The sequence below is a fragment of the Anopheles funestus genome, chromosome X (genome assembly GCF_943734845.2).
Source record: "Anopheles funestus chromosome X, idAnoFuneDA-416_04, whole genome shotgun sequence".
Classification (NCBI taxonomy): domain Eukaryota; kingdom Metazoa; phylum Arthropoda; class Insecta; order Diptera; family Culicidae; genus Anopheles; species Anopheles funestus.
In genome coordinates this window covers 5,618,231-5,645,305 of record NC_064597.1, presented here as the reverse complement: position 1 = coordinate 5,645,305, position 27,075 = coordinate 5,618,231, and the positions used below count along the sequence as shown (strand labels likewise).

The window sequence follows — 27,075 nt, the reverse complement described above, 5'->3', positions numbered from 1 at the left end:
CATGGTACATTTTATGTTTTTAGTTCTGATCGTTCCGTTTTTTCTCTTCTAACGTCCCCAAACGAATCAAGTTCGTTGGTCCTATGCTAAGAACACGCATGTTCTTTCCTCCCCAATGCAACTCATTTGTGTAGCCTGGCGTTTAATACTTTCATCCTAAAACAAATTGGATTGTTTTTCGTTTTTGTTCTTATCCGATGCTTCCCGATATTTGCTTGTAACTGATCTTGCTGCTATATTTTACTATATCCTGTAGCATGCTATGTTTGGTTTTATGCTATGCAGTCTTATGTTTATGCGTATTCCAGGAAATCGGTAATGACTTTGCACAACTATACGCATCCTGCATCGGGTCAAATTCCCGTACCTGGGCTTACAAACCATGTGTATGATCTCTGATTAACTAAAATTTCTCCTGAATTAAAAAAAAAAATCTCTTCCTGCTGCTTCCCCGGTTACTGATGATGCTCAGTATTTATTTGAGAATAATTTCTTGCTCACTTTTTACTTTACTGGCTGTCGACTTTACATCTTTCCCAGCATAGCGGTTTTTTTGTCTATGTCTCTCTCATACCTTTCCTAATTATTCTTTATCTCGCTTACCCTCTTACCGTAACCTTACAGCATCTTCCTTACTAAAATAACGTACGCAAACCGGCAAATAATTTCTTAATGACTTTGTTAAGTTTACCGGCCATATTTTAAATTGGTAGAAGTTAATTTGTAGCTTGCGCGTGGATTTACCAGCAAACAGTTCATCGGCTGCCCGTCGAGCTGGCGGTTGTGGTAAGCATCGACCGCCTTTACGGCATCTTTAAGATTGCGATAAATTACCTCTGCAACACCCGGGCGCACTAGCCGCGATTCGAGCAGATCGCCAATGTCTTCGAATAATTCCTGTGGTAAAAAAAAAATGCATAAAGGATGATCCATATAGCAATCCAGATAACGATAGAAATGCTAATTATCGTACTCACCTTTATATCGATCTGTGTAACGCTGGGATGAAGATTGCTTACAACAATACGATACCCAACGATGGATGCCCTTGGTGGGCTAGGCGAACGGCTCCGATAGTTATTAACAGCTGGCTCACCGTGCGCAAATATTCCCATGGATTTGTTCGGGTTCGGAGCACGCTCTAGGCGGGCACGCATGCTGGGCGATAGATTCAGTGGCACTCCCGGTGCGTTCGAAATGACTGGTGGCGGTGGCGTCGTAGGCCTTGTGCGCAGGATGCTACGCAACGGTCTGGTCGGAGGTAGTGGTGGCGGCGGTACATTCATATTCGGCCGGCGATTCACCTCATACTGATCGAATGGGTCCGAATTCGTGCCGATCGAGGATGCCGTATAGCTCATCAATGGTGAACTGTTGTTCAGGTTCATAACCGCGTTTGTCGCGCGAACCGTACGGAAATGTGGCAATGGTGGCATCGTGCTCGGCAACGTAAATGCATCGTTGTGCAGTGTGCGTGTAGCGTTTGCCAGCGTACCCAACGGTTGGCTCACCGTAAGCCGCTGTAAATCCATACGTTCAAATGGATTTTTCTCATTCGGATCGTTCCGGAACGAGATTGCAGGGGTGGGACGGTAATGGGGTATCGGTAATGCTGCCTGTCCGCTCGACATTTGCGGAACGTATTCCGATTTGGAGTAGCGCCGGTTCGACAGTTTCAACTTCAGATGTTCGATATCGCCGCCGTGCCGACCGTTGGTTGATGTGGCGGACAGTACACGCTGCGAACTATCCGCCTGACGGGTACGGTTATGCAGACGGAAACGTGCGTCCCGGGTGCGATTCAGCTCCATCAGCTGGTCACGAGCGTCACGCATTTTCGCACGCTTGTTTTTAATTATTTTCATCCGTGCATCGACGAATGGTTTCGGGGTGCGCCGATTCGCTCCATTCTCGCCACGGAAACCGCGCGCAGCATTGACGTTTGTGCCACGCTGGACAGGACCGTCGCTAGAACGCTCCTGCCGGCTAACCAGTTTCCGCTTCCGGATTATCTCATCAAGGCTCAAATTGATTTCTTCATCCATTTTTTTTGTTGGTTTGTGCTAGAACCTCTAGAATATATCTAGAAAGAACCCTAGAAAATAAATAATAATTCGAATTAGTGCAAATAATAAAATATATTTCGTTTATTTTTGTACAGATATCGCAGCAAGCGCATCGCATGAAACATGCAGAATCTCTTGGCTACTATGATTATTACCACACCTAGAGCTATCAGCTGGGTGCGATGGTCAATCATACAAAAATAAGCGTATCCACCGTCGAGTCAATCTCGCTACGGATGTGGACACAGTTTTACCCGGTATCAGAATGAAGGATAATGTTTTACTTCTGTATCTTCTACAAGGCGACCGAATTCGGTTGCCTGTGACCGTTTGTTAGCAACTATTACTATTAACAAACGTTCGTGCTTGTATTATATTGCCAAAAACAAAGAAGCCGCTAGCAAATTTATTGTTGGAAAACGAGATGATACCGAGCGAGCAAAAGTTTTGACAGTTCTCAAGACGCTCTGGAAAACAGTGTAGCTGCTGTTTCAAGAAATTCACAGAACGAACTAAAACATAACCACACTAAATTCAACAACGATAGTTCCGCCATTTTCGGCCCTTTTAACAGTGAAGTTTCGTGTTTTTCCATAACACAACTTTTCGTTATCATGGTAAACTTTAATCGGCTGCTACCGATGCATTGATTGTTGCATATTAATATAACAAATGATCGAGAATATTTGATCAATCAACAAACCTGCAGTGATGGAAAAGGGTATTTTTTCTGTGAAAACTTAATCGTTATATTTTCCTAGCGATTGCTAGCTACTGACCTGCGTGTAGCCGATACGATGCAAACCGGTAAACCAATAGATATTCACAACAATAGATCACTCAGAACAAATTACGTTCGACGCTTTCGGCTTCACCACAAAATGATGGCCGATGGCAAACACACAGACAGAACGAATTTTCTTCTGTGATGCTTCCTCATCTATATGTAGGCGATATTTCGCTCTGCTGTTATTCGCCCAATTAACAAAATGGCGAAAAAATGTGACAGTTGTTTAAATCAATCTTGACTCATATTTTTCGAGAAAAAAAAACAATATAAAATAAAATACAATTTATATTATAATTTATTTTCTGTATTGCGGTTGTTTAGCAATGTAAAAAATAATTTATTTCAACTAGAAAGCAAAATGATTTTAATCTATTATCTACTTCAACAGACGGAATTATATCAATTTGCTCCAAAAAATCTGCGAGAAACTGAATCGAAAAAAATCCATAAATTAATCATTTGCTTTAAAATTGTGCTGTATTTTTTATATGATTGAAACGAATAATATAACTAATATTTCTGTTCTATTTGTTTTTATTTCTATTGCCATGTATACAGGATTTTCATATTGTGTGGATCTTGGTAGGCGTTTGAAGTTTCCATATTTTTTTTCCTGCGAAATGCATCTTTTCGCCCGTAGCAATCCGTAGCGGTGGTTCACAGCCTGCCATGTTTGTGTACAAATTTATATTTTTTGTTCAATAGTAAGAGTTTTCCGACGTGTTTTGCAGAGCGTTTCAATCGATACTGCTACCAAGATATGCTAGGAACAATCAACCATTATCAAACACAGCAAGCTTTCAGTGCGTCAATCAAACAAACACAATCCAGCTAGTTCAACTTGCACTGCACGAAACGCAGCTAAGCAAAGACGATGGCCCAGCGATTTCCGGCAGTCGGTGGACTACCGCAGCGATACGGTTCGCCTGTAACCAATCCACCGTTTATGCGTCCGTACGGACCTGGAAACAGTTTCGGGGTAAGGGCTTACCATCACTTCAGGGTTTGATTTATAATCTAATTTGATTCGGTTTTTCGTAGCCACGGAACTATTCCGCTCAGCCGCAAGTAAGTGGAGGACCGTTGCCAACGCAACTACCACATCAACGACCGATGTACGCCGGATTTCAAGCGTCTGGTAGTAGAGGATCCGGATCGGGCGGTGGTGGCGGAGGAAAGCGCGGAAGTGCAGATAGAAATGCATCGCATGCAAAGGCGTAAGTGTTTTCTTCTCATTGCTCCTACATTGCCAATCAGTGGTACGAACGTCGCTCACTTTTTGATGATCATATAATAAATATTTCCAAATTGTAAAATTTGAGGGAATATTCATTTTTCCCTCTATCGTCTATATCCGGATCTTTTCCGTTCTATCGGGAATAGTACCAAGGATTATCCGTTAATTTTGCATGTAATGGAGGGAAAGTCTCGCCTCTAACCCTGACATTGGCTAACGATTCGTTCAGTATACTTCTATGCTATAATATATTTCGATTAATATTTGCTGATATGGCTGTGACGAGCTGGATGGTAGTGAAGAGCTTATCGCATCGTCTGGGTATGGATATTCATCTCTCTCTTTCTCTTTTCTTGGGTTAAGGACCTCTAAGATTACACCGGACATTTCTGCCTTACTAGACTTAGTTTTACTACGTAGCCGGATAGTCAGTCCTTCCTACGGGGGGGACGCTTCGGATGGGATTTGATACCCGGTTCTGTCGTGTGGAGGTGGTGCCGTTTATCACATACACCACCGAACTGCCGCTATACCTGGGTTTACATTACAAAGAGAGCTAATTGAACCTTTTGTTACTATTCTCATTTGATTCTTCATCTTCTTCTTTTGTGGCACTTCCAAAAATCCAATTCAAGAAGTCTTAGCCTACTACTCTGATCTCTCTTCAATTGTCGAATAAATCTTTCGCCTTTTACTAGAAAAAAAAACTTAGCCTATCATTCCTGACTTTCCTTGACTTTTTTTTTAACCCGTAGAAACCACCACGGGGCTCCGGATTTTCAACCTTAGTCATTAATTTCAATTTTTTAAACTTGAGACACCTAACTATTTACACAATATCCTCATTCAATTGATTATTTATATCATGTGCTCTTGTCCCTAAAAATATATTACTAAATCATCAGTGATTTCATAATGCTTTATAATCTTCTTAATGTCATGTTTATACAACCGTTTCCGTAGCGACCGTTTCAATCGCAATCGACCCAAATACCACTGAAAGATTACAATAATAATGAATTAATTTTTTAATTCCTCTGTCTGTTTTTTTTCTTCTTCAGAAATGATCAGCAAGCAAAGAAAAGAAAAAAGCTAGCCGATAAGATACTTCCGCAGAAGGTGCGCGAATTGGTGCCAGAATCACAAGCCTACATGGATTTGCTTGCCTTTGAACGTAAGCTGGACGCAACGATCACACGCAAACGGCTCGACATTCAGGAAACCCTCAAACGCCCGATGAAGCAGAAGCGCAAGTTACGGATCTTCATCTCAAACACGTTCTATCCGGCGCAGCATGACAATGAGTTGTTGAATCCATCCCAGCCGCGAGTGGAATCGTCTTGGGAATTGCGTGTTGAAGGCCGTTTGCTGGAGGACACCGGTAAGCCAGACGGAATAAAGATGAAGCGTAAGTTTAGCAGCTTCTTCAAATCGCTTGTGATTGAGCTGGATAAAGAATTGTATGGGCCGGATAACTATCTTGTGGAGTGGCACCGAACCCATACAACGCAGGAAACGGATGGGTTTCAGGTAAAGCGAACGGGTGCCCGGAATGTGCGCTGCACCATTCTGCTACTGCTCGACTATCAGCCATTGCAGTTTAAGCTTGATCCACGGCTTGCTCGTTTGCTGGGTGTCCATACGCAGACCCGGCCCGTAATTATTTCCGCCCTGTGGCAGTACATCAAAACGCACCGTTTGCAGGATGCGCACGAGCGTGAGTATATCACTTGTGACAAATATTTGGAGCAGATTTTCGGATGTCAGCATATGAAGTTTGCCGAGATACCGCAGCGATTAAATCCACTGCTGCACCCACCGGATCCGATCGTAATCAATCATGTGATCATGGTGGAGGGTGGCGATGGGCAGGATGGTAAACAAACCGCCTGCTACGACATCGATGTCGAGGTGGACGATACGCTGAAACATCAAATGAATAACTTCTTAATGAGCACCGCTAGCCAGCAGGAAATTCAAGCGCTCGACGGTAAAATCCACGACACGGTCGAAACGATTCAGCAGCTGAAAACGAATCGTGAGTTTTTCCTTTCCTTCGCCAAAGAACCGCACACCTTCATTCACCGGTGGATTGTGTCGCAGAAGCGCGACCTAAAGATGATGACCGACGTCGTCGGCAATCCGGAGGAGGAACGGCGGGCGGAATTCTACTACCAGCCCTGGACACAGGAAGCGGTGTCACGCTACTTCTTCGCCAAGGTCAACGATAGGCGGACCGAGCTGGAGCAAGCACTCGGCATCCGTCATCCGTAATGGATATGCGGCTGCCTTCCATACACCTGATAACAATCCAATTTACAAACACAGAGTAACAGAGACTACAGAACCAAAACCGAAGCGTACAAATCTCACAACGTGTGCCGGCAATTAGAATCAAATTTTAGGGGAAAAAACAACAGTATACGGTGTAGTTTTTTCTTTTTGTGTGTGTAGCGGTGTGATAGACCAGAAATATACCATGTATACGATGACTTAAACGGTTTCCACGTGTTAAGATAGCTTTATTTTTTTTTATAAACTATTTCTTACGCAGTGTATATTCCGGTTTCGTCCTGGTTGTTGACAGTTTCCAGTTGTGTCGGTATTATGGTTCATTGCAAAGGCGCTTACCACCATTTCATAAGCTGAATTTGCCGTACAATCGGTTTTTAGTGACTTAACTTTTATCTGTAATTTTGCCTTCTAACGCGGCTCACAAATGTGTGTGTGTGTGTAATTTACAGCCGAAGTTTGATGTGTTATTTCCTAGGATTAGCTGAACAAAGAATTTTGCGCCTTTTTGTAAGGGAAAAATAAAATCGTTTTGCTAAATATAAGAGAAATAAGTGAAGTAAAAAATGAAAAAAACAAACAAACAAACAATGTTGTATGCTTTACAATTTCCAATCCAATGGCGTTTTTTTATGTGTGTTACGCACACGTTTCTTTGTGTCCTTCCATGCATTTTAGATCGTAGAACTCTACCGTACATTTGTGGAATCCAAAACGTCCAAAGCTAGGGCCAGTTTCTTGTTGATTGAAGTAAAAATTGTTGAAGGACATATTTTAAAGTTAATAATGCCTGAAACTAGATGCCAGAGACATTAGAGGCAAACAATAATTCTTGTTTAAAGTTTCAAGTTTAAAGTTTAAAGTTCAATTACATTACAATTCAATACAGTTATAAAATAATACATATTAAATTTTTATTTGCATGTAGTATAAAGAAATAGATAACTTTTGCAGCAGGATTCAAAAAGGGAGATTTTTTTGCGAACCATAAAAAAATCAAATACAAGATGAACGTTTTGTACAAACTGAGCTGTAGTCCCTGAAGCCTAGCCTTGGATTTTTTTTGGATAGGTTTTTTTATATTACTGGAAACAATATTAATAGCTTGAGTTTCTACATAAACCTCATTAAAGTATGTACTAACGTTTGAATGTGTTTAATCGTATTTTTAAAAATTGGTTTAGATCTTTTAATGCAAAAGGACCAACTTACTATTATAGATCAGATTTTCACTTTATAAACGATATTTATCTTCAATGCAATAACGTAGCAAATTCCTCTTTAATGCATGTATACGTGGACAACTAAAATATGTTTCGTTTTGCATTTGCATTATCGACCTGGTTACCCTAAACCCTCATGAGATATATGTCTCAGCAGTACAATGTTTGTTTGCTTTTGAATCTGTGCTCCACAACTGTTGGCATCATATTAGCGAGATCGATTAAACCCTAATAGAATGTGTTACTACTGGCCGGAACAGTAAAATTGTCCTTCTCCACTGGTCGTCGTGATGCGTCCGCCCTGGACAATGGTTGCGGTCGGCGGTGAACTACCGTACTGGTAGGTGTCCTGTTGCTGCTGCTGGTTATGGTAGGTTTGGTGGTGCTGTGCCACCTGCTCCGACACGTCCAGCTGGTGAAGCGGCAGATGATGTGGTACGGGATGTCGATGCTGCTGAACATTAGTTGTGTCCATTCTGGGCTGTCCACCGTACGATAGATGGGACATTGCCGACTGCATATACTGTTGACCGCCGCTGGGCTCTCCTAAGGGGTAATTAAACAGAGCACCGTTCGGTGTGTTGTGCATCCTGTTCGAATGAATTGTGGTGAGACGGTTTTGCTGATGTGAGCCGTGCAGCTGTACATCCGGGGATCGTATCATCGTTAGGCCCCCGGGCGATGGGCGCTCCTCCGAACCATGGCGACCATAACCGGCACCTTCAGGACCTCCGCCTACGTAGGCGAGCGTTGGCATCAGGATGGGTGCCGTACCGCGTGCCCTGTCCGCGAGGTTGATCTCGGCGGTAGTGGCAATAGCGCTGACGTCATGCTGTGGAGTAGCATGGTGAAGAGTGATTGAGGGTATGCGAACTGGTAGGATATGTTTTACCTCTTCCAGGTCGGGCGTCTCACTGCTCTGCTGCTTCGTGCTAGTACCTTGCTCGATTGAGGGGGATGTCGATTGCTGCTGCTGCTGCTGCGGCTGATGTAGCGTTTGGACGTATTGCGGGAATGTCCCATCGTTGATGTCCCGAGATTGCTGTTGCGCTGTGAATCGATGTGTCGATGGTTGGTGGCTATAGCAGGCAAGGCCCGTTTCACCAAAGCCAGCCGGAACACCTCCAGGCTGGAAGTGTGTCTGTGCACTATGGTACTCCGTTGCGTTCGGCATATAGGATGCGGCATAGGTGGAGTAGGAATATCCCGAGAGGACGTGTGAGCTCGGAGGCGGCATACAGCCCGAAGATACGTTTCTATTACCATGAAGTCCGTACGAAGTCGACGCACTGTCCATCGATGATGGGCCACGCGTTTCGTTGCCGACCACGTTCGTGATACTGATAGCCGATGTCCAATCACGACCTCCGTACGGTGAGTTTTGGCTATGGAGTTGCGTCGAGACTGACGATTCTGTGACTGTGGTGATCGTCTGCTGTGGTGCATCTACTACCTCCATGTTCTGTGGTTGGCCGTCATCCATGAAATGACAGTCGGCTGAAGTGAGACTGTTCCCGGCGGGTTCTCCTCCATCAACACCGGTGGAATATAACTCCACAGAGAGTGGTGCTTCGTACGGGGTAGTGGCACTGCTCGCTCCATAGTCCGTCACACCCTCATGCGGAAGCTCCATCTCGTAGTTCGCGGTGGTTGACGGTGTGCTGGTCAACACATTTGCATCGCCTCCAGCCGAACGGAGAGTCGAGCGACCTCTGGACGATACCTTAGACGACGATTGCTTGTGGGTTCGCGACAACCCACTCGTCGATGGACGTTGCCCAGCCGGTTGTGCATACGAATTGTTTATCTGCCCAGATTCGCCGGACGATGGAATGTCGTCCATGGACGATGGGCTCGCCAACTCGTTCAGTTCCGCATAGTGATCTTCACAGCACTTGCCAGACTTGGCACCGGCTCCAACGCAACGTTTCGACTTCTTGCGCCGCGGCTGATACTTGTAGTACGGATGTTGACTTTTATGGGCCAACCGTAGCTTTTCCGCTTGCTCCACGAAAGGCTGCTTGTCCTCATCCGTTAGGCTTCTGTGAAGTAGCGAACAGAGGGTGAAACTATTTAGTCAACAGGGCCAGCTCTGGTGGGGGAGGGGGGGGGGGGGGGTTGTTGCTGTCGGTACATCCACAATCGAATGTATTTATTAATGTGCTACAGGTGCAGTAACATTTTTGGGTTATATGTTGGAGGATATAATCCACCGTATAATTTGGTGCGCTCGTTTGTCTTGTCCTTGGTGGTGCAGACATTGATCCCCTCCCTCCCTCGCGCACGCAACACCCGCTGGGCGACAAACTGTAGCGTTTTCAAAGTCTTGAGCGAAAATAGACACTCGATTGTGTTAAGCTCTATTTGTGCAGCTTTTCTAGTAAATAGTATTGCTACCTTCAGTGTGCCTTAGTCAGCTTGCTAGGACTGTTACACCCGAGTATACCTTAGCGATCATTTTCTTTTAGCTAAACTTGCATCGAAATGTAGAAAACCCTGTTGATCGACTCAACGCTGATCGCAGAACACTTAGCAGGAAAAACATACCACCGCCGCAACAAACAACTATACAGAAGGATCGGATGAATGAAGCTTATTTTTGTGAAATATTCGATTGATATGGATATTGCCGTCAGACATGGAATTACCATGCTTTCATTAAGCATTTCTACACTTGCGTAGAAACATTGCCGTTGCGGAGGTGTGCCAGAACGATTCTTAAGATATGGAGGTGTTGTCGAAGAATACCGAAAATCTTCGAAAATCAACAGTTTAGGTTATTGGAGTGTAAGCTATTTGGATTCTTTTCTAGTTGTATTAGAATATATTAGAGATGAGAATAACAACTCTTTTTAGTGAGTCAACTCAGAGGGAATGAGTCGTTATTGGGAGTCAGCTCGTTTAACGACTCATTTCGGTGTCATAAAAAACCTCCCAAAAAAATTTATAAATTGAGTTATTTTAATGCCAATTTGTTGCAATAAGTTTCTTTTCACTCAAATAATGCTTTAAATTAAAAAAAGAATTAAAAATCAGAAAAAAATTTCAAAAAAATTTTCACCTCGAAAATTTCATAAGGCTTACCCCTTACGTTTTTTTTGAGAAATTTTGCAAAAAAAATAAAATTGTTTTATTTTAATCCCAATTGGTTGCAATGAGTTTCTTTTCACTCAAATAATGATTGAAATAAAAAAAAGAGTGAAAAATAATGAAAAAATCAAAAAAATGAAAATTTACTAAGGGTCATTTTTGCACCAAATTTTGCCTATAACTCGGTCGGTATACAACGGATCGCCAATCTTTAACCTGTGGTCGATAGATGGCATCAATGGCTACATTTTCTTCTTGGACGGCCATGCCCTCAGATGTCTGTGCCAGAAGTTATTCGAGGAACCAAGTTCCTTACCCTGTTTGAGAAAATGTAAATTTTTTCTCATTTTTGCACCAACTTTTGCCTATAACTCGGTCGGTATCCAACAGATCGCCAATCTTTAACTTGTGGTCGATAGATGGCATCAATGGCTACATTTTCTTCTTGGACGGCCATGCGCTCAGATGTCTGTGTCAGAAGTTATTGGAGGAATCAAGTTCCTTACCCTGTTTGAGAAAATGTAAAATTTTCTTCATTTTTGAGCAATGTAGCAAAAATTTTAAATGAGATATATTTTGATGGGAATTTGTTGCAATATGTTTCTTTTCACTCAAATAATGCTTTAAACTAAAAAAAGAATAAAAAATCGAAAAAAAAATTTCAAAAAAATTTCAACTCGAAAATTTCATAAGGCTTACCCCTTACGATTTTTTTGAGAAATTTTGCAAAAAAAATAAAATTGTTTTATTTTAATGCCAATGGGTTGCAATGGGTTTCTTTTCACTCAAATAATGCTTGAAATAAAAAAAAGAGAGAAAAATAATAAACAAATCAAAAAATTCAAAAAAAAAGAAAATTTTCTTCATTTTTGCACCAACTTTTGCCTCTAACTCGGTCGGTATCCAACGGATCGCCAATCTTTAACCTGTGGTCGATAGATGGCAACAATGGCTACATTTTCTTCTTGGACGGCCATGCCCTCAGATGTCTGTGCCAGAAGTTATTGGAAGAACAAAGTTCCTTACCCTGTTTGACAAAATGTAAAATTTTCTAAGGGTCATTTTTGCACCAATTTTTGTCTATAACTCGGTCGGTATCCAACCGATCGCCAATCTTTAACCTGTGGTCGATAGATGGCAACAATGGCTACATTTTCTTCTTGGACGGTCATGCCCTCAGATGTCTGTGCCAGAAGTTATTGGAGGAACAAAGTTCCTTACCCTGTTTGAGAAAATGTAAAATTTTCTTCATTTTTGAGCAATGTAGCAAAAATTTTAAATGAGATATATTTTGATGGGAATTTGTTGCAATATGTTTCTTTTCACTCAAATAATGCTTTAAATTAAAAAAAAATAAAAAATCAGAAAAAAAATTAAAAAAAAATTTCAACTCAGAAATTTCATAAGGCTTACCCCTTACGATTTTTTTGGGAAATTTTGCAAAAAAAATAAAATTGTTTTATTTTAATGCCAATGGGTTGCAATGAGTTTCTTTTCACTCAAATAATGCTTTAAATAAAAAAAAGAGGGAAAAATAATGAAAAAAATCAAAAAATTCAAAAAAAATGAAAATTTTCTTTATTTTTGCACCAACTTTTGCCTATAACTCGGTCGGTATCACACGGACGGCCAATCTTTAACCTGTGGTCGATAGATGGCAACAATGGCTACATTTTCTTCTTGGACGGCCATGCCCTCAGATGTCTGTGCCAGAAGTTATTGGAAGAACAAAGTTCCTTACCCTGTTTGACAAAATGTAAAATTTTCTAAGGGTCATTTTTGCACCAATTTTTGTCTATAACTCGGTCGGTATCCAACCGATCGCCAATCTTTAACCTGTGGTCGATAGATGGCAACAATGGCTACATTTTCTTCTTGGACGGTCATGCCCTCAGATGTCTGTGCCAGAAGTTATTGGAGGAACAAAGTTCCTTACCCTGTTTGAGAAAATGTAAAATTTTCTTCATTTTTGAGCAATGTAGCAAAAATTTTAAATGAGATATATTTTGATGGGAATTTGTTGCAATATGTTTCTTTTCACTCAAATAATGCTTTAAATTAAAAAAAAATAAAAAATCAGAAAAAAAATTAAAAAAAAATTTCAACTCAGAAATTTCATAAGGCTTACCCCTTACGATTTTTTTGGGAAATTTTGCAAAAAAAATAAAATTGTTTTATTTTAATGCCAATGGGTTGCAATGAGTTTCTTTTCACTCAAATAATGCTTTAAATAAAAAAAAGAGGGAAAAATAATGAAAAAAATCAAAAAATTCAAAAAAAATGAAAATTTTCTTTATTTTTGCACCAACTTTTGCCTATAACTCGGTCGGTATCACACGGACGGCCAATCTTTAACCTGTGGTCGATAGATGGCACCAATGGCTACATTTTCTTCTTGGACGGCCATGCCCTCAGATGTCTGTGCCAGAAGTTATTCGAGGAACCAAGTTCCTCACCCTGTTTGAGAAAATGTAAAATTTTTCTCATTTTTGCACCAACTTTTGCCTATAACTCGGTCGGTATCCAACAGATCGCCAATCTTTAACTTGTGGTCGATAGATGGCAACAATGGCTACATTTTCTTCTTGGACAGCCATGCCCTCAGATGTCTGTGCCAGAAGTTATTCGAGGAACCAAGTTCCTTACCCTGTTTGAGAAAATGTAAAATTTTCTTCATTTTTGAGCAATGTAGCAAAAATTTTAAATGAGATATATTTTGATGGGAATTTGTTGCAATATGTTTCTTTTCACTCAAATAATGCTTTAAACTAAAAAAAGAATAAAAAATCGGAAAAAAAAATTCAAAAAAATTTCAACTCGAAAATTTCATAAGGCTTACCCCTTACGATTTTTTTGGGAAATTTTGCAAAAAAAATAAAATTGTTTTATTTTAATGCCAATGGGTTGCAATGAGTTTCTTTTCACTCAAATAATGCTTTAAATAAAAAAAAGAGGGAAAAATAATGAAAAAAATCAAAAAATTCAAAAAAAATGAAAATTTTCTTTATTTTTGCACCAACTTTTGCCTATAACTCGGTCGGTATCACACGGACGGCCAATCTTTAACCTGTGGTCGATAGATGGCACCAATGGCTACATTTTCTTCTTGGACGGCCATGCCCTCAGATGTCTGTGCCAGAAGTTATTCGAGGAACCAAGTTCCTCACCCTGTTTGAGAAAATGTAAAATTTTTCTCATTTTTGCACCAACTTTTGCCTATAACTCGGTCGGTATCCAACGGATCGCCAATCTTTAACTTGTGGTCGATAGATGGCACCAATGGCTACATTTTCTTCTTGGACGGCCATACCGTCAGATGTCTGTGCCAGAAGTTATTCGAGGAACCAAGTTCCTTACCCTGTTTTTGAACAATTTAGCAAAATTGAAAAATGTGATATATTTTAATGGGAATTTGTTACAATATGTTTCTTTTCACTTAAATAATGCTTTAAATTAAAAAAAGAATCAAAAATCAGAAAAAAATTTCGAAAAAATTTTCCACTCGAAAATTTCATAAGGCTTACCCCTTACGATTTTTTTGGGAAATTTTGCAAAAAAAATAAAATTGTTTTATTTTAATGCCAATTGGTTGCAATGAGTTTCTTTTCACTCAAATAATGCTTGAAATAAAAAAAAGAGGGAAAAATAATAAAAAAATCAAAAAATTAAAAAAAAATGAAAATTTTCTTCATTTTTGCACCAACTTTTGCCTATAACTCGGTCGGTATCCAACGGATCGCCAATCTTTAACCTGTGGTCGATAGATGGCAACAATGGCTACATTTTCTTCTTGGACGGTCATGCCCTCAGATGTCTGTGCCAGAAGTTATTGGAGGAACAAAGTTCCTTACCCTGTTTGACAAAATGTAAAATTTTCTAAGGGTCATTTTTGCACCAATTTTTGTCTATAACTCGGTCGGTATCCAACGGATCGCCAATCTTTAACTTGTGGTCGATAGATGGCAACAATGGCTACATTTTCTTCTTGGACAGCCATGCCCTCAGATGTCTGTGCCAGAAGTTATTCGAGGAACCAAGTTCCTTACCCTGTTTGAGAAAATGTAAAATTTTCCTCATTTTTGAGCAATGTAGCAAAAATTTTAAATGAGATATATTTTGATGGGAATTTGTTGCAATATGTTTCTTTTCACTCAAATAATGCTTTAAACTAAAAAAAGAATAAAAAATCGAAAAAAAAATTTCAAAAAAATTTCAACTCGAAAATTTCATAAGGCTTACCCCTTACGATTTTTTTGGGAAATTTTGCAAAAAAAATAAAATTGTTTTATTTTAATGCCAATGGGTTGCAATGAGTTTCTTTTCACTCAAATAATGCTTTAAATAAAAAAAAGAGGGAAAAATAATAAAAAAAATCAAAAAATTCAAAAAAAATGAAAATTTTCTTTATTTTTTCACCAACTTTTGCCTATAACTCGGTCGGTATCCAACGGATTGCCAATCTTCAACCTGTGGTCGATAGATGGCACCAATGGCTACATTTTCTTCTTGGACGGCCATGCCCTCAGATGTCTGTGCCAGAAGTTATTCGAGGAACCAAGTTCCTTACCCTGTTTGAGAAAATGTAAAATTTTTCTCATTTTTGCACCAACTTTTGCCTATAACTCGGTCGGTATCCAACGGATCGCCAATCTTTAACCTGTGGTCGATAGATGGCATCAATGGCTACATTTTCTTCTTGGACGGCCATGCCCTCAGATGTCTGTGCCAGAAGTTATTCGAGGAACCAAGTTCCTTACCCTGTTTGAGAAAATGTAAATTTTTTCTCATTTTTGCACCAACTTTTGCCTATAACTCGGTCGGTATCCAACGAATCGCCAATCTTTAACTTGTGGTCGATAGATGGCATCAATGGCTACATTTTCTTCTTGGACGGCCATGCCCTCAGATGTCTGTGCCAGAAGTTATTCGAGGAACCAAGTTCCTTACCCTGTTTGAGAAAATGTAAATTTTTTCTCATTTTTGCACCAACTTTTGCCTATAACTCGGTCGGTATCCAACGGATCGCCAATCTTTAACCTGTGGTCGATAGATGGCAACAATGGCTACATTTTCTTCTTGGACGGTCATGCCCTCAGATGTCTGTGCCAGAAGTTATTGGAGGAACAAAGTTCCTTACCCTGTTTGACAAAATGTAAAATTTTCTAAGGGTCATTTTTGCACCAATTTTTGTCTATAACTCGGTCGGTATCCAACGGATCGCCAATCTTTAACTTGTGGTCGATAGATGGCAACAATGGCTACATTTTCTTCTTGGACAGCCATGCCCTCAGATGTCTGTTCCAGAAGTTATTCGAGGAACCAAGTTCCTTACCCTGTTTGAGAAAATGTAAAATTTTCCTCATTTTTGAGCAATGTAGCAAAAATTTTAAATGAGATATATTTTGATGGGAATTTGTTGCAATATGTTTCTTTTCACTCAAATAATGCTTTAAACTAAAAAAAGAATAAAAAATCGAAAAAAAAATTTCAAAAAAATTTCAACTCGAAAATTTCATAAGGCTTACCCCTTACGATTTTTTTGGGAAATTTTGCAAAAAAAATAAAATTGTTTTATTTTAATGCCAATGGGTTGCAATGAGTTTCTTTTCACTCAAATAATGCTTTAAATAAAAAAAAGAGGGAAAAATAATAAAAAAAATCAAAAAATTCAAAAAAAATGAAAATTTTCTTTATTTTTGCACCAACTTTTGCCTATAACTCGGTCGGTATCCAACGGATTGCCAATCTTTAACCTGTGGTCGATAGATGGCACCAATGGCTACATTTTCTTCTTGGACGGCCATGCCCTCAGATGTCTGTGCCAGAAGTTATTCGAGGAACCAAGTTTCTCACCCTGTTTGAGAAAATGTAAAATTTTTCTCATTTTTGCACCAACTTTTGCCTATAACTCGGTCGGTATCCAACGGATCGCCAATCTTTAACCTGTGGTCGATAGATGGCATCAATGGCTACATTTTCTTCTTGGACGGCCATGCCCTCAGATGTCTGTGCCAGAAGTTATTCGAGGAACCAAGTTCCTTACCCTGTTTGAGAAAATGTAAATTTTTTCTCATTTTTGCACCAACTTTTGCCTATAACTCGGTCGGTATCCAACGAATCGCCAATCTTTAACTTGTGGTCGATAGATGGCATCAATGGCTACATTTTCTTCTTGGACGGCCATGCCCTCAGATGTCTGTGCCAGATGTTATTCGAGGAACCAAGTTCCTTACCCTGTTTGAGAAAATGTAAAATTTTCTTCATTTTTGAGCAATGTAGCAAAAATTTTAAATGAGATATATTTTGATGGGAATTTGTTGCAATATGTTTCTTTTCACTCAAATAATGCTTTAAACTAAAAAAAGAATAAAAAATCGAAAAAAAAATTTCAAAAAAATTCAACTCGAAAATTTCATAAGGCTTACCCCTTACGATTTTTTTGAGAAATTTTACAAAAAAAATCAAATTAATTTTTTTTAATGCCAATTGGTTGCAATGAGTTTCTTTTCACGCAAATAATGCTTTAAACAAAAAAAAAATAGTGAAAAGTAATGAAAAAATAAAATAATAATAATAAATTTGCCAATCTCCTAAGCAGAGGCGGATCCCGTTTCATGTCCTTGCCGATCAGACTATTTTTCCGACAACTTGGAAGAGTCCCTTTCCTACCTGGCGTACAAAACGAAGTTCATCTTGGAAAATATCCTGAGATTAAAAAAGAATTTCACATCTACCTCTACATATTTCACGTCAACTTGAGTCGAGGAACGGGCTCTAACGTTTTCACTTCATCTCGAATACCCTCTGTAAGGCAGTGTGAGTACAAGACGCTTCTGATGTAATAATAGATTACGCACGTCAGTTCATTCAAGGGTTAAGAACTGCATACCATCGATTCCCGTTGCCGTTATCGTGATTGATTCTACGTCTTTAACCGATATCGAAAAGAAATATAAGAAAAAATACACTTCTCTCCCCCTTGTTTACACACGTGCGGCGCAAACAATTGATAAGTTTGCATGTCACATGTTTTATACCCGGTACTCCCTGTTTGGTTACTTTACTTTGGCGATGCTTTTTGGTCACTTTCTTTTTCTATTGACGTACCATTTGCGTTAACGCAACAGTGCCGTTCTACCGTCGTTTTACAGAATATGTGTACTTGTTTTTAAATTTTTTAAATTTACATAAAATATTTAATATTTTTATTAATACTAAGGTGAGCGTTTGCGAGCAAAATTGTCCATTTTGTGTTTTCCCTTCGTTTTCAAATTTTGAGATTTTTTTTGGTCTCAGCACTTGCAATCACTGATATGCATATGTTATGCTAAACATACAGTAAATGAGACTTTTTTTTCTTGCTGTAAGGATACTATTCCTGGAAGTTTCATTAAAGAGAGAACTTCAAAGAAATGTTACGACATTTTCTGTGAAGCAGTGGAAGCTTTTTTTACTAGTCTGTCTTTAGCTATTGATGAAGCAACTCCGTTTAGTGAATATCGTGAAAGAACGGATGAAAGTTTTCGCTAATACATAGCAGAAAAAGTTTTTTTTTTGCGAAAAAATACGAAACAAACACATAAAGCGGGAAAATTCTCATGCAACTCAAACTCAAACAGACGTCACGATGCGAAATCTTACACCCCCAGCAAGCGAAAGCAAGCGTTGAAAGCCAATACCAGCGAGCTTGATAATCCCCCGAAGTACACCGGGTAGTACGTTACGAACACGTTTTCACCCCCGCCTCTTGCCGATTCCCGCTAATCATCAATCACACACACACACTTGCCAGCATCCGGATGTTTTGTACGCTGCGGTTGGTACGTGGATCCGGAGCCGCCACCGGCTTATGCCTCATCGAATTCGCGGTTTTGCTAACGGGCGGAAAATTCGGCAACAAACTTTTCATCGCGCTCTGCATATCGTTCATTATGTGTGTTTTTTTTATTTTCTTCCTTTACTCGCTTCCATCCGTTTGGACGCGACGGTCTTTTGTTTAACTTTTTGCACCGTTCCGGCATTCTGTTACAATCTACCCTTGGATAGTATGGAAAGTACAAAAAAAAAACATAATGGATGCAAATGCAAAATATGGATCTTGATCCATCAAACTTTTGCAAAAGATTTATGAAAACGTACAAATAAACAAACTAAAAAAAGGAAGAAAAAAATCGTTTCAATCCTGCATCCTGCTGTGTTTATTAGTTTGATTTTATCCTGCTGATTAACAATGCTTTAGGAGTTATTATCTCATACATATAGTGGAACGCCGATTATCCGTGCTATTCGGGACTTCGAGCCCTCAGCCGGATAAGCGAATATCACGGATAATAGACAAAACTTTTGTTTTTTAAATATAGTGGAGCGCCGATTATCCGTGCTATTCGGGTCTTCGAGCCCTCAGCCGGATAAGCGAATATCACGGATAATAGACAAATTTTTTTTATAAATATAGTAGAGCGCCGATTATCCGTGCTATTTGGGACTTCAAGCCCTCAGCCGGATAAGCGAATATCACGAATAATAGACAAAACATTTTTTTTATAAATATAGTGGAGCGCCGATTATCCGTGCTATTCGGGACTTCGAGCCCTCAGCCGGATAATCGAATATCACGGATAAAAGACAAATAAGTTTTTTTTAAATATTAGTGTTTAGTGTATAATGGCTGGACTTTTTTTCCAAAGCAAGATGTTAATTTTTTTAGTTGCACTTTGCAAAAATAAAGGCTAAAGTCTGAAACACGACCCCCCCCCACTCACGGTCACTCATCTGCGTGTCAATTTTTCGTACAGGGTGGTTCGGAGACTATGCAATGTGGCTTGAATTTGATTTTTTTTACAATTACTATTAAATTGTAAGGAGGTTTTCGCATAGTGAAAAGTGATTTATTCATCGAGGAACCAAGTTCCATACGCTGTTTGTGCAACCGTAAAATTTTCCTCATTTTTGGCCCAACTTTGCCCCATAGCTCCGCCGGTATCCAAGATATCGCCACACTTTCTTCTGGCCATGGCTAGATGGCACTTGTGGCTAGATTTCGTCCATGCACCACTAATCGCTACCATGTCTGTGGCCGGAGCTATTCGCGAAAGCTCCAACGGATCGCCAATCTTTGACCTGTGGTCGATAGATGGCACCAATTGCTACATTTTCTTCTTCGACGCCCATGCCCTCAGGTGTCTGTGTCTCGAAACATAATTAAAAAACACGCAACCGATTTCGAACCACCCTGCACGAAAAAAAGTCACTCAAATGAGTGCCCGTGAGTGGGGGGGGGTCGTGTTTCAGACTTTAGCCAAAATAAATCCTTTCTGTTCTTGGTCGAACTTCAGAAAATAGTATCATTGCTTATGGAGACTTCTATTTCTTGCTATTATTGGTTTTGTAGTTAATATGTTAATTCGCATTTTAGAACTGTCATTTCCGACGCTGCACGGATAATGGGACAGCCGGATAAAAAACGCTACCCGAATAATTGGCGTTCCACTGCGTAATAAATTTAATAAGACATGGTTTCCGTTGCCACTACAAACACTGCACTGAAAGCAACCGGTAAAAGCAAGGTAATTTCTAGTAAAATTTCATCACTGTTTCATGCAAAAGCATTAACCTTGAATATTTATGGATGTACACTTTATTGTCTTCTTTTTGCTGAAAATATGCAAAACCCCAGCCGGTGAGCTAACAGTCTGGCAGGACAATCTTAATCCTTGATGTGCACTGACGAACGGTGCTTCCCGTTTTCCATTTTCCCAAGGAATCCCGCTTTCCCTTCCGTTTTCCGTTTCCGGGACCTTTTTGTCTTTTTTTGGTTTGGTTGCGTTTCTGAAAAACCCGCGACCAAGACGCGGCGTTTAAGATTTTGGCGAAGTTTTCGTCCACGATTCGCTCACCCCGAGAGAGTTGGTAGAAGCCCGTCACCGGTCCATATAATCGTAGCTTATTAATTAATCCTCGTTGATCTTACGTACGGACGGAACCCCCAAAAACCCGCCCGCTAGGCGTTTTGTTTGTTATCCATTCGCGAGGTTTTCGGCTTGGATAAACTTTTACGTGAAAAATTACACTCGCGCAACAAAAAAACCTTGAACCTGGAGTGAATCCACGGTCCCGAGGAACGCTCCGATGCGAACGAAAACTAGATGAAAGTAAGATATTTATGCTAATGCCTCTCTCGATATCGATCGTAATGGATATGCATCGTTTCGTGCCGTAGCCTGACGTACTACCTTTTGAAGCAGCTGCTGTCTGTCCTTTGCTTGCGAGGAGAAAGGGTAAGTTTTGGGGGGAAACTTGGGGAGGAAGTGGAAAAAAAACAATCAATATTTTTCACGCTCGAGAAAATGCTGCTCCAATGGTTAAGCTGCGCAAACAGGTACAACGGTGATTCTTTGAAATTGTATTTTAATGCCGGCGCTATTAGCAGCACGATCAGCACTAGGACCTTTCTAAGCTTGGCAGCCAGTTCCAAGGATGACGCGCGTTACGATAGCGATAGGAATAATTAATTAGCAGCAAGTTTCCTCTGCCGACAATTGCAGCGAAAAACCCAAGCGCTCGAATGAAAATTGGTGACATTTGTTATCATCATTCATCAAGGTTCATCATTAAAACGTATCCCGCTTTTCCACCTGTTTTTCCCGCCCCAATGTTTTCCCATATGTGCTCATATGTATGTGTTGTGTACCGTATTGCTTGTGCAAACTTGTTTGCAAAACGGTATCATCACTGGAGACTGGTGTATGCTAGTCGGTTTAATTGGGAAAGTTGGAAAAACCAGGCCAGAAACAACTTCCGATGCACAATAGGTTTATTTGCAAGGCTGCAAGCCTGCAAAAACTCCCAGTTGGTAATGGGGCAGTGGGTTGTGCACTCCGGGTTAGCCAAATTTATCCCATGTCACCTCCATGTGGCACGGAAAACCGGTAAAGGAAAGCGCGAGTACCAGCGGCTCGTTAATTAATACGAAAATAAAGCGTTATTTCGGTGTTCTCACCACCACCAAAAACCCATATTCGCGTGGACAAAGTTATATGAAAGGGAAAATAATAATTCATAAGGTGGGTGAAAGAATTGTGCAACATTATTTACATTTTGTGCTGATTTGAAACGTTTAGCGACTGCTGCTACAATTCTACAAGTTTCTATGGCTGAATCCACAAATTTCTTTTCTCTTCTACAAGTTTTGTTTTTTATTCCTATTTGGGCGAATCTTTTTGTGTACTTGAAATGAACCTTTAAACAAAATAATGCTTCAAATATTATTTTGTTCTTGTTGAGATCGGAATTTCTAATTTATATTTTTTAATTTCCTTTTTTATATTTATCTGAGAGGCGAATGAGCAAAAGCCTCGTAAAAACAGAAACAACAACAACTTTTTTATATTTATATATTTTTTAGTTTATTATTTTTATTTATTATGTTATATAATACCAATATCTTATATTTTGAAGAAACAGCAAAAACAAAGAAATTTAATTAGTAATTATAGAAAATTGTACCACCGCATGTCAAGCAGTATTAGCGAATAGCTACATCGCGCAAGTAAATGTCAATCAAATAACCATTTAAAGCAGACAAATCTTATTAAGCGAAACTCACCGGCAGCAGTCAAGTTGACAAACATCAACGTCAAGTACGCGCGTGCTTTATTTTAGCCCCTTATTACTCACACTCATTGCAGTGTGCTGTTTAGTGCTAACAGCCATTAAAAGAACAATTAAGAAGCATTTGCTGCATAGCGACAACGGAGATGGAAGTTTGGTATCAAGGATGGGAGAGGAAAAAAAATTGGATAAGCACGAGTTTACACTTTCAGTACTCACACACAACAGACTTTTCCTCCCTTGGGTACTGCCCCGGTTGAAAGTAGGCCCGAAGGCGCCTAACGGAGATAAGATTTTGTTTTGCATCCTGCTGCTCTTGCTTGCGGGATGTTCTGAACCTGTTTTTTTTGGTTTCGGTTTTACTCGACACGCTTAGTGATGATTTGCGTTACAAACCGGCATCCTTTTGGTTTACGGCAAATTACTAAAAGTCTCAACATTTAATGTTGTGCCGCTTAGTGAGATTTACTTTTAGTTACATCAACTAAAAAGATTATGAGATATGAAATAAGAATTTGGATTTAAAAGATCTTCACCTCAACATTTAGACACTTTAAGGAATTTATTACAATTTATCCTTAGAATGTGGGATTCTTCAAAGTCAAAGTCTGGAGATGGATTTGCAGGAGGTCTTTCATAATATTACACATGATATATTTTTGAAGAAGCTTTGGAGCTCCAAATTCAATACTGCAGTAACTCCATGACCTAAACCAAGACATATGATTATTCAGTCCAAGTTCTCAAGAAACTCCTGGATTCTTCCACAAAGAAGTAACGTAGGATCTAGGAAAGATGGGTTAATTTCTTCCTGGACACCTGAAGCAGCTGCTTTATGTACTATATGTATGAAGACAGTTGAACATTGGGGCATTTTTGTAGTCATTGCAATAAAATATTTGAGAGCTTTATGCAGATAAGTAATGTCCTTAAGGAGTTTGACGATACAATCAAAACGACGAATATGTTATCAATAAACAAATTTTAGTCAGAACTGCTCCAATATTTCAGCTTGGTGTATTATTGAGATCGTGTGATGTCCACATCAGAGATCTCCGAAATACCGACTCACTCACTCTGAGTTAACTCACTAAAAAGAGTTGTTATTCTCATCTCTAGCAACTTATCGCAACTTCATACAACACCGCTCTATTCATTTCCAGGAGGCTTAATATTGAGGACTTTGAGGATTTCATGTCCTGATAAGATTCCTGAACTTCTCTGCTCCTCAAAATATACTCTCCAATATAACCTGATCTTATAAGTATTGAAGACCCTCTTTGCCTTTATTCTAAGTACTAGAACTTTCAAGAAGAATGTTGAAGAAGTTTATGTTTAAACATTTTAAAAAGTTTCTTTTTACTCATCTCCACCAAAATCACTGCGCCTTTATCATTCGTTGTGCTGTGTAACTGATTAAGTGTAAACGTTACAACAAACAAACGTGGCTGAAAATAGAAAAAAAGGGGTGACTCGGTATCCCTGCAAAAGGATCTGGATCTCCTTCGGTGCGTAATTGACGATATGAACCCGGCACGTATGCGTACGTATCTTATGTATATTTATCGCTTTAGTAAGGGGGTAAGTGTCATGCAACAGCCCGTTAAAAAACTTCAACAACCCCAACGGCATAACGGTTTGGTTCGTTCTTCCGTCAATGATCGATTAAGTAAATATGAAGCATCGGGGTGGGGGGGCTATTACCATCGGAATCTCTTTACTGCTAAATCATCGTCCTACCAAAAGGAGTTCCGATGTGAACAATTTTCACCCCTTTCAGTTATGTATGGTTCTTTTCTTCCAGCCCCTATGTGAAAATGCGAGATTACTAAGCATAGTGCAGGGGCATAGATCTCTTTATAAATTCCCACGCTCCCGGATTCCTGGCGGTGCGCGTATGTAAAAAAGCGGAATCATCGGTCCCCAGTCTGCTTGGGTAGAAGGCCAATGGATGAAAAGGTGTGACATTCCCCAATGTGGGAGACGCTAGATTCCGACGGTGATTCAGAATAGTTGAAGGCTTTAAAAAATGGAACCAATCGAAGGGAGAATGAATACACTATCGGATGCGCAAAAGCGAGAGTTTCTTTTCAGTATTTCTTGTTTGGGGCAATAATTCAATTATCCGTAAAGTACACTTTTCGTACACAGATGCCCGATCATCCGTGAAAGCCATTTCCTTTCAGCACGCGACAGTTATAAACGGATTAGAATATAAAGCATATATTTCGTTTCTTGGAACTGTTTAATGTTTAATGTCTAAGGGTTTTTCCTTCTATACAATGTAAAGCGTGGCGTTGGTGCTCTTCCCTTATTCTTCGATTGGAGTCCAAAACGACATTGTCGCACGTTGCGTTGCATCGTCGAGGAAAGGTGGCGTGCGCTGCGGTAGGTTTATCGTAAATTCTCATGGAGGAAATCCCAGTTCTGAATTTGTGTTTGACCTCCTTCTTGTGCTCCTATATGTGTCTCATCCCTCGCCCTCCCTCCCCGAAAAACACTCCCCCCACTCATATTTTTATTTTCTTCCCCATTGACTATTTGTGGCCTTTGGTTTTGGGGTGATGTGCACAGGGATGGGGTGACAGCCACCTTCCGTGCGTGGCAACGCAAACCAACCGTTCACCAAGTTACCAACAATCGAACCGATTGTTGTCCATCGGCGACATGGACGAGCGGCATGCTCTGGGGAAGGGTTTTGTGGAAGGGTATTTAATTCGCCTGCCAGAGAGTTCATATCAGTGCGCTTGGTATGACAGTTCTCGTACGTCGAGAGCGCGGCGTTGACGTAACGTGAGGGTCTCGGCGGACACAACGGGAAGGCCTGGTCAACAACCAGATGGACGTTCCGAGAGCCCGTAACAGCTGTAACTGAAATCGGCACAGGCGGACATGTTCGGACGCGTGCGTACACCGGAAAGAATCGATTCAGCTATCGCTGAAGCCGTTCCCTGACGGCATAGATTTGATTAACCTGCACTCAACATCAACACCATGCCATGTGAGGAAACAGCAATACTTTCTCTTATTACTTCCGCTGCTATACTATGCGAGCGTAATTAGCTAGTCACAAATCGGACACTTGGGAGTTCAGGTTGTTGTTTTCACGACTGAATTTCCATGGAAAAAGCTAACAGTTTTTCTACCGTCAATTTCAACTTCAATTTCAATTTTCAACAGTTTATCACCAGACTGCCAGAGTTCGCCTTTTGGGGGAAGAATTCAAAAAGGGGAGGAAATTTGAAAGTTGTCCTTGACTCTGGACTGTAAAGCGTGGTATTTCCCCCCCGGGGTAAACAGTGTTGTTTGGTGCTCCCTTTTTTTGGTGTTGTGTAAACTTTAAATAAAACTGGAAAAAAAAACTTTACGTTAACACTAAAGCGGTTTGTCAGTTATTTTGAACTAAAAGGACTTTTTTTAGGTAAACTATTTCCAACAATACATAAATGTGACTCTTAAAGATTCATAAAAATGTGTGGAAAAAAGAGTTCTTAAAATCCTTAAACATCTCTAAATATGATCATTTTGTTTTTGACTCCGGTCCGGTGACTTAATTCTTAATTCTGGTCGTTCTAGTGTTAAACCATCTTCAAACTCACTCACTAGCACTACATTCCCGCTGCTTTATCTACTCAGCTAGTGCGGTTGTTTGCGTTGCGGTCTTCATTCCTCACACCGTGTATGGTTTACCTTTTCTTTAACGTTGCTATGGGACAGCATGGGGGATTGATTTGCTGGCATTTAATATACACTTTACTTACTTCCAAATTTTACCCAAATCCTTGCTGATTTCCGAATTTTGCAGTCTCGGTTGCTGTTGGGCCATCTCGCGACGGGCGGCCTGTGCCCACACCATGAATGCGTTCATCGGACGTTTGATGTGTTGCTTCTTTTTTGTACTCGTTGACCTTCGGTGTGGAATGGGGAAGGAGAGAAAAACATATTATTCAGTTATGGAACAGATATTGGAAAATTTAAATGAAGAAAGTATGGCAGGATCAAAGCGGAACTAGATAAGTTATTGGGTGGGCAACATCTTCTTCTTCTTGGCTTAACGACCTTACAGGTCATGCCGGCCATTTCTGGCTTACTAGACTTGTTTTACCACGTAGCCGGATAGTCAGTCCTTGCTACGGGGGGACAGTCCGGATGGGATTTGAACCCGGTCCGGCCGTGTGGACTGGCGCCGATTATCACATGCACCACCGGGCCGCCCCCGGTGGGGTGGGCGACATAAATGAGCCAGAATTGAAGGAATACAGGATAAAACTGAAGATGATGTTGGTGATCGAAAACACTTAATAAAGTCGAATATTTTGAAATACGCAGAATTGGAGATTTTGCTGTATACGATTCCGAGTTTGGACGTGACACAACAGTATCAGGTAAAAGTGTGGGGATCCGGAGATGTAAATGGGATCCGCAGTTCTGGAAAGGTGCATGAGATATACGGCGCCTGTTCCATACGACAGGACCGGGGATCAAATCCCAGATGATAGAGATGAGAATAACAACTCTTTTTAGTGAGGCAACTCAGAGTGAATGAGTCATTATTAGGAGTCAGCTCGTTTAACGACTCATTTCGGAGTCATAAAAAACCCGGCATAAACGTATAAGTTATGGTTCGGTCATTTTACTCATTCATGAGCGTAAGCATGTAGCCGTGGTGAGTCGAGTTGCAAAAAGCGTAAATATGTGAGTTGAAACGAAAACGTGCGATTTTTTATATTTTTTTACTTTTTTTTGTTTAAAGCATTATTTGAATGA

The 27,075-nt window shown here is 40.2% G+C and overlaps 3 protein-coding genes across 4 annotated transcripts in view; 1 reads left to right on the top strand and 2 right to left on the bottom strand.

Annotated features, from left to right (window-relative positions):
• Positions 1–581: 581 nt before the first annotated feature.
• Positions 582–3,034, bottom strand: LOC125773040 (polymerase delta-interacting protein 3-like). The gene is made up of 3 exons (XM_049444227.1): positions 2,846–3,034; positions 978–2,095; positions 582–897 (listed from the first exon to the last, which is right to left on the bottom strand). Exons 2-3 carry the CDS (start codon positions 2,043–2,045, stop codon positions 688–690), a joined length of 1,278 nt encoding a protein of 425 aa, XP_049300184.1. The 5' UTR covers positions 2,046–2,095; positions 2,846–3,034; the 3' UTR covers positions 582–687.
• A 272-nt stretch (positions 3,035–3,306) lies between these two features.
• On the top strand, positions 3,307–6,591 carry LOC125772935 (brahma-associated protein of 60 kDa-like). The gene is made up of 3 exons (XM_049444217.1): positions 3,307–3,835; positions 3,898–4,073; positions 5,155–6,591. Exons 1-3 carry the CDS (start codon positions 3,731–3,733, stop codon positions 6,365–6,367), a joined length of 1,494 nt encoding a protein of 497 aa, XP_049300174.1. The 5' UTR covers positions 3,307–3,730; the 3' UTR covers positions 6,368–6,591.
• Positions 6,592–6,595: 4 nt separating this feature from the next.
• LOC125772463 (uncharacterized) overlaps positions 6,596–27,075 on the bottom strand; it is a 46,065-nt gene continuing 25,585 nt past the window's right edge. Inside the window, exons 2-4 of one of the 2 annotated variants that reach the window (XM_049444139.1) lie at positions 26,070–26,216; positions 8,501–9,650; positions 6,596–8,440 (exon numbers count right to left, since the gene is read on the bottom strand). In XM_049444139.1, the coding sequence (XP_049300096.1) occupies positions 7,853–8,440; positions 8,501–9,650; positions 26,070–26,216 (1,885 nt within the window). In that variant the 3' untranslated portion in view covers positions 6,596–7,852. Of the gene's footprint in view, positions 9,651–26,069; positions 26,217–27,075 lie in introns of both variants that reach the window. The other variant, XM_049444138.1, reaches the window with a different exon arrangement.